At 41.1% G+C, this 17,005-nt stretch overlaps 1 protein-coding gene across 4 annotated transcripts in view; it reads right to left on the bottom strand.

Annotated features, from left to right (window-relative positions):
- GEMIN5 (gem nuclear organelle associated protein 5) overlaps window positions 1-17,005 on the bottom strand; it is a 51,364-nt gene that overhangs the window by 15,751 nt on the left and 18,608 nt on the right. For all 4 annotated transcript variants that reach the window (XM_033180713.1, XM_033180712.1, XM_033180714.1 and 1 more), the window contains 8 exons: window positions 16,738-16,811; window positions 15,191-15,372; window positions 10,431-10,570; window positions 9,041-9,212; window positions 5,245-5,472; window positions 2,680-2,793; window positions 1,861-1,983; window positions 373-468 (listed from right to left, as the gene is read on the bottom strand). In XM_033180713.1, the coding sequence (XP_033036604.1) occupies window positions 373-468; window positions 1,861-1,983; window positions 2,680-2,793; window positions 5,245-5,472; window positions 9,041-9,212; window positions 10,431-10,570; window positions 15,191-15,372; window positions 16,738-16,811 (1,129 nt within the window). The remainder of the gene's footprint in view (window positions 1-372; window positions 469-1,860; window positions 1,984-2,679; window positions 2,794-5,244; window positions 5,473-9,040; window positions 9,213-10,430; window positions 10,571-15,190; window positions 15,373-16,737; window positions 16,812-17,005) is intronic.

Consider the following 17,005-nt stretch of genomic DNA (forward strand, 5'->3'; position numbering starts at 1 on the left):
AAAAAAAAAAAAAAAAAAAAAAAGAAAAAGAAAAAGAAAGGCAAGATAGAAGAGAAAGTGAGCTCCTAAAATATGCAGTCATTCTCTGATGGGTGTCACCTACCAGAGTGATTACAATAGGATCTGAAGCCCACTCGGTCACTGTCCACTCACCCACCTTCACATGTACTCAGAGTGAATGCTGTATGTTTAGGATCCTATGATGATGCAAAGGACGTATCAATATGTAAGTCAGTGAGCTCAAAACCTAGTTGGCTGACAGGTAAAACTAACCATTATAATATCACAGGATGGCAGCCATCAAAGAGGTGCACACAAAATGTTAGGAAAGTATAAAGATGGATGGGATTACGTTGACTGGATTTGCCTCACCTTCAATGTCAATCATTCTGTATAGGGTAGCCCTGTCTGTGAAAAGCCCCAGATGAAATCTTTCCTCAAGATCAGCAGACACATTTTCATTCGGTTCTGTTAATTTAAAAAGGCAAAAAAAATCAGATGAAGTCATTACATTGGTTATAGTTTTCTGTCCAATAACTTCTGAATATATGTTTGGAACACCCACTTCAGACACTGAGAGAATCAGAGCTCTAACAGACACTCCTGCAGTTACAAAGGGAGCAAAACACAAAAACACTTAAAATGTTAAAAGTGAACCCAAAATCAGCACATATTTAAGTGCAGTAAAAAACAAGCAAAACAGTATTAATACGTAAAAGAAAGTCCTTAATATTCACTGGGACTTACCACAAGGGGATTCAATATTCATCCTTTGCTTAAAAAAAAAAGTCAACTGAGTAATTTTCCAGTAAGGAAAATAATGTGAAACTAGAAGGTTAACTATGTAAGTTATAGGAAGTCATCACAAAGCTCCAAAGAGAAGGCTATGTATATAATAAAAGCATAAAACATCTCCATCAAGACAAGAAACTGATAATAGTTTGATTATGTAATACAGACAAAACAGTACAAAATTCAAAAGAAAGAAATGGAAGCCCAGGATAGTGACGACCCTTGTTAGGGTAGGGGGAGACAGTAACTGGGAGGGAGGATGGTCCTCCATTCCTGGGGAGGAGAAACAGAGGACTGGGAGGAAGATTTACTTTGAAAAAAAAATTTAAAAACAACTTAAAAAAAAAAATAGAGACAGGGTCTCACTGTGTTGCCCAGGCTGGCCTTGAACTGAGCTCAAGTGATCCTTCTGCTTCAGCCCCTTAAGCATCTGGGACAACAGGCACGCACCACTGTGCCCGGCGAGATTTACTTTCTTTTTATACTGTTTCCATTTCGTTTTATTATGTGCATCCCTTTTCCACATGTAAACTTCAAATTAAAAAAATAAAGTTATTAAAATATCAAAATAGTGGACATCAAATGAAGACTTTGAAAAACAAAAATAAAAAAACCCTTCAAAACAAAACTTCCATCAAAAGCTTCCATCAAAAGCTTTAAGAAACTGCCATATTATATAGGGCATATTTCCAATAAGAAAAAAATTTTTTTTCTCCATAAGGATACTGTTCAATGGGGAAAAATAGTTGAAGGAATTTATTCATGCTGAGATATTTAGGCCAACATACCAATTCTGGCACACAGATGGTTGGGAGGAAGTAGATTTAGAATAAAAGCAGAGCACTACATCTGAAAGGCATGGCTGTGCTGACAGTGGACCACAACGGGGAGTTTGGCAGCAGGGTGTAGGGGTGTAGGGATGTGGAGGGAAGGGAAGGCTGGAGAACATAAAAATACAGAAAACAATTTTAGACATTTCTTTGGGCATTCATTCAATAGCTAAGTAAACATCCCTTATATGTCAGTCCCAGAAGACTATGGATGGGCCAAGGCAGTACATTTTTGTACCTTTGGAGTGCTTTGCAGTTGCTAGTACCAAACAGTCCTGATGAAGCTCCTCTTTGGATCTGTGGTCCAGGCTTGTACTCAGGGGAAGCAAGGAACGAGCTTTTCTCTTCTTGATTAAGGCTTCTGAAATGTAATAAAAGTACACACTATCTGAAGGAGAGCTGATCAGAAACATAAAACGGAATGCCTATTGTGTGAATGTAACCTACTGGCAGGATGACGCCACAGGCACAGAAAGTTCCTCCTCCTAATAAAGAAGCTTTCAAAATAAATTTGCTGGGGGTATTGTTCACAATACACACAAAAATGCTCTTGGCTAACATTTATGATGTAATATCAACAACTGCAAAACATTTCAGCAAGTGCTAAAAAAAATTCAAAAGCATGACCCAAAATGGAAGGCTGGGTGCAGTGGCTCACGCCTGTAATCCCAGCACTTTGGGAGGCTGAGGTGGGCAGATCACTTGAGGCCAGGAGTTTGAGACCAGCTGGCCAACATGGCGAATCCTCACTTCTACAAAAATTAGCTGGGCAGGTGCCTGTAATCCCAGCTACTCGGGAGGCTGAGGCAGGAGGATCGCTTGAGCCCGGGAGGTGGAGTTCACAGGGAGTCGAGAGTGCGCCACTGCACTCTAGCCTGGGCGACTGGAGTGAAAATCTGTCTCAAACAAAAAACAAACAAAAAACCCATAATCAGAAAACCCACAAATATTTTGAACCTAAAGAAACAAACAAGAAACCACACTGTTTTTTGACAGTTGCATGTAATATTTTGGGCTGCTTTAATAAAATACTGTATTTTAATTACTAGGTACCAACCTGGCTTCTCTTTTGGTGGCTCCTTTTTCAGTAAAATGACTTTGTTATTAATGGTGACTTTTGACTTTTCAAAGCCTGAGGAAACCGGAGTGCAGATAACTGGTTCTCTAGAAACTACATCATGGGGGAAAAAGGAAAAAAAAAAGTTGAAGATAAAAATAATACAGAATTTCATTTCTTTTTAAAAATTAAGAACCATTCCAAGCTCAGCAATACAATCAATTCATCTATTACCAAGACTTTTAAGATAAAATACATTGGAAGGGAAGTAGGGATAGTTTTCCCTTTCCCATCTCCTAAACTAGCTGTTTTCAGGAATCTGTATGTCTATTACTTTGTTTTTTTTTTTTTTTGAGACGAAGTCTCACTCTGTCGCCCAGGCTAGAACTCAGTGGTGTGATCTCGGCTCACTGCAAGCTCTGCCTCCTAGGTCCAAGCAATTCTCCTGCCTGAGCCTCGTCAGTAGCTGGGATTACAGGCACAAGCCACCATACCCGGCCAATTTTTGTATTTTTAGTAGAGACAGGGTTTTGCCATGTTGGCCAGGGTGGTCTCAAACTCCTGACCTCAGGTGATCCACCCGCCTCAGCCTCCCGAAGTGTTAGGATTACAAGCGTGAGCCATTGCTCCCGGCTTATTTTGAACTGTTTTTTCTTTTATTTTTGGTTAGAGATAAGGTATAACTCTGTTGCCCAGGCTGGAGTGTAGTGGTGTGATCACAGTTACTGAGGCCTTAACCTCCTGGGCTCAGGTGACCCTCCCCTCCTCAGTTTCCCAGAGTGGCTAGGACTATAGGCATAAGTCATTATCTTGGCAAGTTTTACATTTTGTGCAGAGATGGGGGTTCCCTATGCTGCGTAGGCTAGTCTCAAGCTCCTGGGCTGATGTGAGTCTCCTTCCTTGGCCTCCCACAGTGCTGGGATTACAGGCATGAACCACCATGCCCGCCTTACTTTGAACTTTGACTAAGGAAAAAGCTTCCAGCCCTCAACAACTTTATACCATAAGCCAAGGAGTTCCTATACTTTGCTCAAGTGACAAAGCACTTTTTACATTTTTAGGTCATAAAGTACTAATTGCATATTTAATTATACTAACAAGCAGTAACTTTAATAATAGAGAATATTAGGTGTATGCAATATGGTATCACAATCCTGAGCACAATAACTTTTTAGAAACAACTTGTTGATCCATGTTTTGTATAGCCATTTTGTGAAAGAAAGGCTCTTTAAAAAAAGAAAAATAGGCCGGGCACGGTGGCTCAAGCCTGTAATCCCAGCACTTTGGGAGGCCGAGACGGGCGGATCACGAGGTCAGGAGATCGAGACCATCCTGGCTAACATGGTGAAACCCTGTCTCTACTAAAAAAATGCAAAAACTAGCCGGGCGAGGTGGCGGGCGCCTGTAGTCCCAGCTACACGGGAGGCTGAGGCAGGAGAATGGCGTGAACCCGGGAGGGAGAGCTTGCAGTGAGCTGAGATCTGGCCACTGCACTCCAGCCTGGGCGACAGAGCAAGACTCCGTCTCAAAAAAAAAAAAAAAAGAAAAAAAAAAAAGAAAAATAAAGAGATGGGGGATCTTGCTGTGTTGCCCAGGCTGGCCTCAAGCAGTCCTCCTGCCTCAGCCTCTTGACCAGCTGGGACTAGAGGTATGTGCCACTGTAGCCGACTAGAAAAGCATTTTGATGAGCCAAAATAACAAATCCATTAGGCTTTTGCTCTTTATTTACCCCAACTATGTGTCTAACAGCTATCCCTTGGGATGGAGAGCATCAGGAATGCCTTGTATCCTATATTCTAGTCATTTTAATTCTGTCCCATCAATGTATTCTGTTTTAGAATTAAGCATGAGTCATTGCTTCTGCTTACAATATTTGCTATTTATTAATTTATTTTAACAGGGACCAGATATTTAAGGTAATACTTTAAGGTAAGGTACAAAATAAAAAGAGTGCTAAAATTTTTACCTAATAACAGTTTTTCTGTTAGCGATAGAACACTGTTTTGTGAGAAATCTGAGAACCACCACTATAGCTTAACTCACCAGAAGAAACTAATAACCATTCCACATGTTTTTTTCTGTGAGAAGACAGAAAGCCAGGTACAAACTCCAGGTAAGAGGGTTTGAGAGCTTGCAAGTTCCCACAGTGGTGGCAGCTTCTAGGTCAGACATTTGTAACAGGGACAGTGGTTTCTTTCACCAAATGTGGCTACTGATATCATACTGTTAAAACTTTTCCCATGTAAGTTCCTATGTACACAACTACCCAAGCTTCACTTTGTCCCAGGTTTTACCTCACTCAGGGTGAATAAGAAGTTTTCTCTATAGAACTTTACTATTTCCACCGCAAACATCCACTAGAACCCTTTTAAAACTTCAAAGATGTTTATTTTAGAGACTTGAATAAAGCTTGGAAAAAAACAAAACAAAACAAAAACAAAACTAATGCTGTTTCCAAGAGTTGGAAAAATGGGAACAGCAAAGTTTCAAACTGAGTAAGGACCTAGCTTAGTCTCCTAGACATGAGCACGAAATCCCAGTGACACACAGGATTCAGCAACATACCCGCTGGAGCGAGGCCACAGGGTAATTCCGGCTCCCGTGCTTCCTCCTCCCCTTCTTGGTCTGACACACCATTCTCAACAGGTCCCGAGTTCTCCTTCACGCTCTCTTCTTCATTTCCATCAATCGATTCCAGCTTTATAGGAGTTCTCAAGGTGGGCTTTTTCTTCTTTTTGGGCTTTGGCTTAGGTTGAGAGAGCCGTTTTTTCTCTAATTCAATACTTTTTTTGCCTACAAGAATCACAATAAAGAAGGACAGACTAAAGTATACATTCTTGGTTAAAAGCACTCTAGGTGGTAAACTCCAATATCTCATTACTCTTTAATAGCATTTTAACCCATTCCCTTCCTTCCCAATGAACTTTTAGAGTTATATTATCATATTAACCAAACGCTTTTGAGATTTCATTAAATCATAAACATGATGCCCAACAACACCCAAATATTTTAGTGTGTGTCTTATGAACAAGGACATGCTCCAACATCACTATAGTACAACCACAGAAATCAAGAAATTAACATGACTCATTACTGCCATCTACTCCGTATACTCTAAGTTCTGCCAATTTTACCCAGATGTCTTTTTTTTTTTTTTTTGAGACAGAGTTTCGCTCTTCTTGCCCGGGCTGGAGTGCAATGGCGTGATCTTGGCTCACCGCAACCTCTGCCTCTCGGGTTCAAGCGATTCTCCTGCCTCAGCCTCCTGAGTAGCTGGGATTACAGGCACGTGCCACCACGCCCAGCTAATTTTTGTATTTTTAGTAGAGACGGAGTTTCACCATGTTGGTCAGGCTGGTCTCAAACTCCCGACCTCAGGTGATCTGCCCACCTTGGCTTCCCAAAGTGCTGGGATTACAGGTGTGAGCCACCACGCCCAGACTACCCAGATGTCTTTTATAGCAAAAGGAATCAATCGAGGATCACAGTACATTTGGTTGTCATGCCTTTCTGGTTCCCTTCAGCCTGGAACACTTAGTTGCTTGGTTTTCCTTTGACTTTCATAATTTGAAACTTCTGAAAATTACAGGACAGTTATTTTGTCCAATTTCCCTCAATTTAGGTCTGCCAGATGTTTTTCATGACTTGATCTAGGGTATGCATCTTTAGCTGGAATGCACATTAGTGCTGCTGTGTTCATCCAGGACAATCTATAAGGTAGCAGCTAATTTTTATTTGTCCCATTTGGTTTACTCTGATCACTTGATTAAGGGGGTGTCTTACTTGCAAGTTACTCCCTAAAAGGGTATTTCCCCTGTTTAACTACTAGGTATTTGCATCTACTAGTTTTAGAATTCACTGATGTTTCTTGATTAAAAATTGTTACCATGATGACTGCCAAATGGTGAGTTTGTTTTTTCTTTTTATTGAGACAGGCTCTTGCTCCGTTGTCTGGGCTGGAGTACAGTGGCAGAATCTCAGTTTACGGCAGCCTTGACCTTTCAGGCTCAATCAATCCTCCTGCCTCAGCCTCTTGAATAGCTGGGACTACAGGTGTGCAACACCATGCCTGGGTAATTTTTGAACTTTTTTTTTTTGTAGAGGTGGGGTTTTGTCATGTTGGCCAGGCTGGTATTAAACTCCTGGGCTCAAGTGATCAGCTCACCTCCCAAAGTGCTGGGATTACAGACGTGAGCTACTGCGCCTGGCCCACAGGGTGAACTTCTAATTCCAGGACTTCACTCTACATTCTACCACAAGGAAGAGCTTGACATCCAGTTGGCATCCTACCACAAGGAAGAGCTTGTGCTTCTCCCCATTTATTTATTATATCAGTCTGGACTCAGGAATTCTTCCATTACTATTATATTTTCATTTTTAAGGTTTCTACATTTACATTTTAAGGTTTTTATCCTTTGCTTACTTTAAAATCATCTTTATTGAGGGGTAATATAATAAAATACACCCATTTTTTAATACATTGATGAGTTGTGACAGATATATGTAGTCACATCACCCTACCACAATTACTTTTGTACCAATCTAATATTTTCATCAAGCCTCTTTGTGGTAAGATATACCCCCTGCTTGAGCCCCAGACAATCACTAATTTGCTCTCACTGTGGTTTAGTTTTGCCTGTTGAAGAATTTCACATACACTGGGCGCAGTGGCTCACGCCTATAATCCCAGCACTTTGGGAGGCTGAGGTGGGCAGATCACTTGAGGTCAGGAGTTCAATCCCAGCTTGGCCAACATGTTGAATCCCTGTCTCTACTAAAAACACAAAAAATGAGCTGGGTGTGAGGCACACACCTGTAGACACAGCTACTCAGGAGGCTGAGGCAGGAGAATTGCTTGAACCTCGGGGGTGGAGGTTGTAGTGAGCCGAGAGTGCACCACTGCACTTCAGCCTGGGTGACAGAGTTTCAAAAAAAAAAAAAAAAAGAATTTCACGTAAACAGAATCAGACAGTATGTAGTCTTTTGTGCCTAGCTGCTTCTGCTTAGTATAATGTTTTTCTAGATTCATCAATTTTGTTCTTTATCAGTTGTTACCTTCTTTTTATTGCAGAGTAGAAGCCTACTGTAGGAATATACCACAATTCATTCATTTATCTGATGATGGACATTTGGATTGTTACCAGTTTTTGGTAATCACAGATAAAGCTACTATGAGCATTCTTTTAAAAGTCTTTATGTGGACATATCACTTCATTTCTTTGGGTTTAAATTTCTAGTTGCTTAATATATTCTTTCATTTAAAAAAAAAATTATTTCACAGAGACAATGTCTCCCTATGTTGCCCAGGCTAGTCCTGAACTCCTGGACTCAAGCCATCCTCCTGCCTCGGCATCCCAAAGTCTTGGGATTACAGGAGTGAGCCACCATGCTTGGCCAATTTTTCCTATTTGCTTTTATTTTGTAATTTTTGGTACAGATGGGATCTCGCTCTGTCACCAGGCTGGTCTCAAACTCCTGGCCTTAAGTGATCCTCTAGCCTTGGCTTCCCAAAGTGCTGGGAATATAGATATGAGCCACTGTGCCCAGCAGTTGCTTAATATATTTTGTCTAGCTTTCTAGTTGCTTATGGCAAGTCTGATACCAATTAATCTTTCTTAGCCAGAAATGGAATTTTCTTCTTACTTTATTTTCAACAATTGTCCCAGATTAGGTCAGTGGGAGCCTCTTGAAGCTGTTTCTTTTGTCCTTTTGACATGTATCCTTAATTCTTTGAGTACTGCCTTCCTTTGTGGCATAAGCATATTCCAGGTTCAGTTTGTATTCTTCCTGACCCAGCCCGGAAAGAGCCATTTATCCAAGAAAACATGGACACTTTTAGTGGAGAATGTCATTTGGAAACCAAGATCTGGGCTTGGCACGGTGGCTCATGCCTGTAATTCCAGCACTTTGGGAGGCTGGTGGGCAGATCACTTGAGGCCAGGAGTTTCAGCCTGGCCAACATGGCTAGACCCCATCTCTACTAGAAATACAAAAAAAATTAGTCAGGTGTAGTAGTGCACACCTTTAGTTCCAGCTACTAGGGAGGCTGAGGTGCGAGAATTGCTTTAACCCAAGAGATGGAGGCTGCAGTGAGCCAAGATCACGCCACTACATTCCAGTCTGGACAACACAGCGAGACTCTGTCTCAAAAAAGAAACCAAGATCTGAGTGCCAGGTATGCTCTTTCCTATTGTGGGCGGTGGTGTTCTCAAGCCCTTGTGGCTGCCTTCTTGCTTAGGCTCGGATACCTGCCATACTGACACTAATGCCCTACACGAATGTCTTCCTTGCTCAATCCTGATCAACTCAATTATTAAGAAAGGGAGAAAAAGAATTAAATAAGCTCTAGATTCTGACTGACCTTGAGGAGGCCGGGAATGATCTTGCATGGAAGTGAGCCACTTGTGCACACAAAAGTCATCTGCCCCTGAATAGATGCAGTCTGGATCCAAAGGAGACCACGTCACACAAAGCAGTCGACCTCGATGTCCTCGGAAATTGCACAGGGGCTCTTCCCGGAGAGCATCCCACACCTAAACCCAAAAGTACATGGCCGAATAGACATTTTCTGGTTATTCTATTGTTTGGGGGGTATGTTTTCTAACTAAAACAAACAAACAAAAAACAATCTGCAGCCTCTTATTTCCTCACGTGATTTGGAGTTTTCTCTTAGAGGTTCAGTTTCAGAAGAGTACTATTTCCTGTGAGCGACTTCTGTGCTCGGAGATGTATAGACATTCCTATGGGGATGATTTTGAATGACCTTCTACTGGTGTCCTATGAATTCCACTGTCTCGAACCAAAACTGTATGTTAACTTTTAGGCTTGAGATTTTGGTATCATGAAGAAAATAGCCCACATCTAGTACAGAAATTAGAGTTCTAATTTCTCATAGATGATTCTTTTGTCTCCAATTCCTTGAGTAACTGGCCAACTTCCTTTCTATTTCTTGAATTATTCTGAACTCAGTTTCACAGAGGGCAGCCCTTTGCAGCTCCTAGCTTTGTGCAGATAGCTCAATTACAACTCAACACTGAGAGAGAGAGACATCACGGGTGTTAGGTCCCCAGCTCCTAGTTCTGATATCCAGAAAGTCCTCCCTCATAGATCTGGCCTGGCATTTCATCTTTATTTATTTAGAACTTGGACATCTTTGACAATTTATTATTAAAAATTATTTTGTGATTTTTAGCCAACATTTCAGTGTCTGAACAGAAGAGAGTACTTTGCATACATATTAGTCCACCATACTGACAGTGAGTCAGAATGAAATCTGTAAAAATGTTAAGAGTTAGCTAATTCTTTTTTTTTTTTTTATTATACTTTAAGTTCTAGGGTACATGTGCATAACGTGCAGGTTTGTTACATATGTATACTTGTGCCATGTTGGTGTGCTGCACCCATCAACTCGTCAGCACCCATCAATTCATCATTTATATCAGGTATAACTCCCAATGCAATCCCTCCCCCCTCCCCTCTCCCCATGATAGGCCCCAGTGTGTGATGATCCCCTTCCTTAGCTAATTCTTATCAATACTTTCCCCTTCATCTAAGTAAAAAAACTCCAGTCTTAGCCTGTTGAAGGCCCAGCTATGTGGAATGAAAGAAACTAAAATGCCTCCAAAGCCAGAAAATCTCCTTCTGTAGATGATAATGGGGGAGGGAAAACCTGTTCACAACCAGGGGAAAAGAAGAAAGAATTTGTTAGAGCACACAGTGAAGGACCCACAGGGACAAGGACACAATAGTACCTGGGCTGTACCATCATAGGAAGCAGATACCAGCCTTCCATCATGATGTGGGCTCCACGCCACACTGGTAATCTTGGCCGTATGCCCTGAGAGGGTGCGGTAGGGCTCTGTAATGGTCACTGGAGACTCAGGGCTGCTCTCTAAAAGGCAAGGGAAAGACATCACTGCTGCTACTAATAATAACAAAAAAACAAAACAAAAAGTACATCCAGGAAGGCATTCACATGGCAAGAATCAAGATTTTGCCATACATTTCCCAGGTGATTTTTTTTTGAGATAGAGTTTCACTCTTGTTGCTCAGGCTGGAGTGCAATGGTGCAATCTTGGCTCACTGCAACCTCCGCCTCCCGGGTTCAAGCAATTCTCCTGCCTCAGCCTCCCAAGTCTAGGTGATTTTTAGCAGACAACATTGTTAGTTATTAAAAGTGTGGGCACATCCACAGTGCTTAGCATATAGATTACCATCAGAAGTGTTAGGTCTCATTATCACTTATAGGATATTCTAGCTAAAATGTGTAATTTGAATACAGTCATGAGAAAATACCAGACAAATGCAAAATGAGAAAGCATCTACAAAACGAGTGCCCTATCCTCCTCAAAAATGTCACGTAAGATTTTAAAATGTCTGGCTTGGCCAGGTGTGTTGGCTTACGCCTATAATCCCAGCACTTTGGGAGGCCAAGCTGGGCAAATTGCTTGAGTTCAGGAGTTCAAGACCAGCCTGCAGAAACCCTGACTCTACTAAAATACAAAAATTAACTGGGTGTGTTGGTGCACACCTATAGTCCCAGCTACGTGGGAGGCTGAGATGGGTGGACTGCTTGAGCCTGGGAGGCAGAAGTTGCAGTGAGCTGAGATCATGCCACTGAACTCTAGCCTGGGTGTCAGAGTGAGACTGTCTCCAAAAAAAAAAAGGAAGAACACAAAAACCAAAAATCAACCTAGCCAGGCATTGAGGTGTGCACCTCTAGTACCAGCTACTCAGGAGGCTGAGGTGGGAGGATGGTTTGAGCCCAGGAGTTGGAGGCTGTTGTGAGCTATAACTGCACCACTACACTCCAGCCTGAACAATACAATGACACCCAGTTTCTAAAAAATAAATATATACTTTTAATTTTATTTATTTATTTTTTTGAGACGGAGTTTCACTCTTGTCTCCCAGGCTGGAGTGCAATGGTGTGATCTTGGTTCACTGCAACCTCCGCCTCCCAGGTTCAAGCCATTCTCCTGCCTCAGCCTCCTGAGTAGCTGGGATTACAGGCACATGCCACCACGCTCAGCTAAGTTTTGTATTTTTAGTAGAGACGAGGTTTCACCATGTTGGCCAGACTGGTCTCGAACTCCTGACTTCAGGTGATCCGCCCATCTTGGCCTCCCAAAGTGCTAGGATTATAGGCATGAGCCACCACGCCTGGCCTAAATAATTTTTAAAAGGCTGAGAAATTATTATAGATGAAAGGAGACTAAAGAGATATGACAACAAAATGCAAACAGGTGATCCTGTGTTGGAATGTGCGCTGCAGAAAAAAAGAACTACTATTAAGGACATTATTGGATCAGCTGACACAACTAGGATATGGGTGGCTGATTAAATTATTTTATTTTTTTTAAAAGAGCTTAGGTCTTACTCTGTCTATGGCCAAGGGTGGAGTACAGTGACATAGTCGTAGCTAACTGCAGCCTCCAACTCCTGGGCTGAAGGGATCCTCCCACCTCAGCCTGTGAGTAACTGGGCCTATAGGTACCCATCATGTCCAGCTAATTTTTAAAACTTTTGTAGAGATGGGGTTTTGCTACATTGCTCAGGATGGTCCCGAACTCCTGGCCTCAAGTGATCATTCTGCCATGGCCTCCTAAAGTGTTTGGATTATAGGAATGAGCCACCATGCCTAGCCTAAACTATTTGTTTAAACTGACAAATAATAGGTGTATATATTTTAAGGGAAAGATGAAACTCTTGTATATTAAGTTAAACTAACAAACTGGTAATGGATAGGAAAAACTATATACACACACGCACACAGAATAAAGCCAATATGATAACACATCAAAAATTGTTGAATCTATTAATAGGAAAAAATATGAGATTTCTTTGTACAATTTTTGTGACTTTCCTCTAAGTCTAAATTATTTCAAAATAAGAAGGAAAAAATTAAATGAAATGGATTCTGCCAGTTTTCTTCCTTTCTCTATTTTTTTTTTTTTTTTTTTGAGACGGAGTCTCGCTCTGTGGCCCGGGCTGGAGTGCAGTGGCCGGATCTCAGCTCACGGCAAGCTCCGCCTCCCGGGTTCACGCCATTCTCCTGCCTCAGCCTCCAAGTAGCTGGGACTACAGGCGCCCGCCACCTCGCCCGGCTAGTTTTTTGTACTTTTTAGTAGAGACGGGGTTTCACCATGTTAGCCAGGATGGTCTTGATCTCCTGACCTCGTGATCCGCCCGCCTCGGCCTCCCAAAGTGCTGGGATTACAGGCTTGAGCCACCGCGCCCGGCCCCTTTCTCTATTATTTAGTAGATATGATATTAAGTAGATGATTTAGAATCCCAATAAGAATCATAAGGACCAGAACCAGCTTTCTAACATAAGTTCATTAGTTATATACTGTCACTATTTATTACTAGGAAAATACATCTACATTTTAATACATTTTCCATATGGCTTTTAACTCAGCAGAGTCACTACTAGAACCAGAAATATTTTTTCTTGTTACACATAGGATTCTTAGAAAACCACTGAAGTAAATTCTAGAGAAATAAAAAATGTAACTATTTTCACTGTGGCTGAGAGCACATATTTTCTAGCACTCTGAAAACAGTTTAGTGTCAGATTATAATTTCTTCATATTAGGAAAAAAAGTAATCCCACTTCACTCATATTTAAAAATGGCTCTTGTGACCACCTACTATGGTTTTCTCAGGCACCGAAGGGGCCTCAATGAAATTTAAGATTCCTTATGGAATAAATCATACCCATATGAAGATTAACTCATTATAGGCCAGGTGCGGTGGCTCACGCCTGTAGTCCCAGCACTTTGGGAGGCCAAGGCGGGCAGATCACCTGAGGTTGAAGTTTGAGACCAGCCTGACCAATGCGGCGAAACCCTGTCTCGACTAAAATACAAAAAATTAGCCAGGCATGGTGGCGCGTGCCTGTAGTCCCAGCTACTCGGGAGGCTGAGGCAGGAGAATCGCTTGGACCTGGGAGATCGTCCCACTGCACTTCAGCCTGGTGACAGAGCAAGGCTCCGTCTCAAAAAAAAAAAAAAAAAAAAAAGAAAAGAAAGTTAACTCATTAAGCATGGAATAGTACTTGCCAGAACACATACAGACACTGCAATCAGACACTCTAAAGGTGAAACTAGGCTCTATCATATATTAGCGATGATACTTGCTCGAATAAGTTAGTTAACCTTTCTGGGCCTCAGTTTAATCACTGGGAAAAGGAGGATAACATTACCTATCACCCTCACAGGATATTAAGAATCAGGTGTAATCAAACACGGGAATGAAGTATATGTCCTGTGTTTGTGTGTAACACTCAAAAACTGCTGGAGGAAGTATTAAATGGCATAATGTTTATGGAGAGATGCTTAACAATAACTATAAAAAACCATATTCTTTTATCTAGCAATTCCACTTCTAGAATTTTCTGTACAAAAATGATTCATTCATGTTCATGAAGATATATGTATAAGGCAGTTTATTGTACTAGTACTTAAATTGTAAAAAAAAAAATAAATAATTTGAAGGTCATTCAATTATGGAATGGATAAATTATGGTATGCCCATATAATGGAATGAACAGATAATTTTTTTTTTAATTTTTATTTTTTATATAGGTGGGGTCTCACTACATTGCCCAGGCTGGTTTCAAACTCCTGGTCTCAAACTATCCTTCCAGTATGGCCTTCCAAAGTGCTAGGATTACAGGCATGAGCCACTGTGCTTGGCCGACAGATATTTGTTAATAACAGCAAAATAGATCCTTATGTACTGACATAAAAAGATGCCCATGATAAATATCGTAAATTCAGAGAAAAAAACTGCAAGCAGTATATATTATATATAGTAATTTCTTTTGAGCTAGGAACAAAGATTATTCTTTCACACAAGTACACAGGAGGGTAAACCTATTAATGTATACTAACGTATATACATATGTAGGCTATGACTTTATAAAATCTAGAGAAAATATGCAGCAAACTAGTAACATTGGTTATTAAATAAGATTTTATCTTATCATTTTTTTAACTTCATTTTTTTTTCTTTCTTTTTTGAGATAGGGTGTGCTTTGTCACTCAGGCTAAGGTGCAGTGGTACAAATATAGCTCACTGCAGCCTCAAACTCCTGGGATCAAATGATTCTCCCAGCTCAGCCTCCCAAGTAGCTGGGACTACAGGCGTGCACCTCTAAACCGGCAAATTTGTTTTTTATTTTTAATTTTCTGTAGAGACGGAGCCTCACTGTTTAATAGGCTGGTCTCAAAATCCTAGCCACATGTAATCTCGCTGTGGCCTCCCAAAGTGCTGGGATTACAGGTGTGAGCAACTGTGCCCGGCCAACTTCAGCTTCTGTTACCATTTTTGTCATGTTTGAAAGAATTTTAAACTAAGATGAATCTATTACTTTTGAAACAGAAAATGTAGTAAGAATAATATTTATTTTATTATAATGTCAAAAATAAACTAAAAAGTGACAAAGATTAGAATGGAAAGTAGCTGAACAAACGGTATCATCCCCAGTATGAAAGAAACCAGTTACCTATGATAGTCTTCAGGTTGTGCACATAAATGACTGCATTGTTGGAGCCAGAGGCCATCAGATAGCTCAGCTCTGGCTGGCTGCCATGCTCATGATGCCAGCTAATGGTATTCACAAGCTTGTGATGTTGTTGGATAGTACAGATCAGTTTCAGGTTGGGAACCTGAAATATTTCTATTGATCTGGAATAAGAAACACATCAAAACAAGAAAGATGGATGATCAAATTACAAGTTACAGTGCAAACAGTAGCTCCCTCATTCCATCAGTCAAGGAAAGATGAGGTAGAAAAGGATAACCCTTTCTATTACTGCAAAGATCATTCTCTCATAAAAAATCAAGTATAAAAAGTTATTCTCCAAAAAGTACATTCAGCTTTAAAAAATTCTAGCAATATCCTAACAATTCTTTTCTTAAAAAACTTAATTTTTGGCTGGGCGTGGTGGCTCACGACTGTAATCCCAGCACTTTGGGAGGCCGAGGTGGGCGGATCACGAGGTCAGGAGATCGAGACCATCTTGGCTAACATGGTGAAACCCCATCTCTACTAAAAATACAAAAAAATTAGCCAGGTGGGTGGTGGCCCCTGTAGTCCCAGTTACTTGGGAGGTTGAGGCAGGAGAGTGGTGTGAACCCAGGAAGCAGAGCTTGCAGCAAGCCGAGATTGCGCCACTGCACTCCAGCCTGGGTGACAGAGCGAGACTCCCTCTCAAAAAAAAAAAATTAACTTTCCACACTACCTCAGTGTAACAATCTCCTAGCATTCTTTGTTTTTTTTTTTTTTTTTTTTTTGAGACGGAGTCTTGCTCTGCCACCCAGACTGGAGTGCAGTGGCCGGATCTCAGCTCACTGCAAGCTCCGCCTCCTGGGTTTACGCCATTCTCCTGCCTCAGCCTCCCGAGTAGCTGGGACTACAGGCGCCCGCCTCGTCGCCCGGCTAGTTTTTTGTATTTTTAAGTAGAGACGGGGTTTCACCGTATTAGCCAGGATGGTCTCGATCTCCTGACCTCGTGATTCACCCGTCTCGGGCTCCCAAAGTGCTGGGATTACAGGCTTGAGCCACCGCGCCTGGCCCAATCTCCTAGCATTCTAACGATGCTTGATAAAATTGTGTTCATCAGGCCTTCACGACAAATGATGATAGGGAGAAGCTAAAAGAATGAACAGATCAATGGCTGAATTAGGACTGTGTTACTATGATTAACATTGGTCAGGACATAGACCTGAAAAGCATTTCTGACTAGGCTTACTTTAAACAAATGGAGTGAGATTTCGGCAGTTCAACATAGGAGGTGACCATTTTGTGAGGCACAAGACAGCCAAAATACAGTGTAGTCAAATACTCTCAATGGACTGAAAATATCTAAATAATTCTGTAGTTCTCAAAGACACAGGGCACTCCCAGATCAGCAAAGGGTATCAAGAATAAATCAAAATACCAAATACAACTGGGCCTCCCCAGCTAACGTTACAGATGGCATTCGTCAGCTTGTGATCAAATATATGTGCAATCGCAAATTTTTGTATCTTAAAGAAGCAAATACATACCCATCTTCATTGCCAAGAGCCATGATTTTGCCACCTGCTTTCCAACTTATCTCTGTGTGTACAGGCAATTTGTACTAGAAAGCAGAACAAACCAATCTTGACTATAAACATATCTCACAAATCAACAACGACAGCATGAGAAAAAAAAAAAACCCTAGAGTTTAAAAACGTTTTAATTATACAACAGCTATTCTTGTAAATAATCCACATAATTAGTCAAAGGATTACTAAGAACACGCATTCTAATTCTCATTTTCTAACTGGGTCA

The sequence above is a fragment of the Trachypithecus francoisi genome, unplaced genomic scaffold (genome assembly GCF_009764315.1).
Source record: "Trachypithecus francoisi isolate TF-2019V2 unplaced genomic scaffold, Tfra_2.0 Lachesis_group2, whole genome shotgun sequence".
Classification (NCBI taxonomy): Eukaryota; Metazoa; Chordata; class Mammalia; order Primates; family Cercopithecidae; genus Trachypithecus; species Trachypithecus francoisi.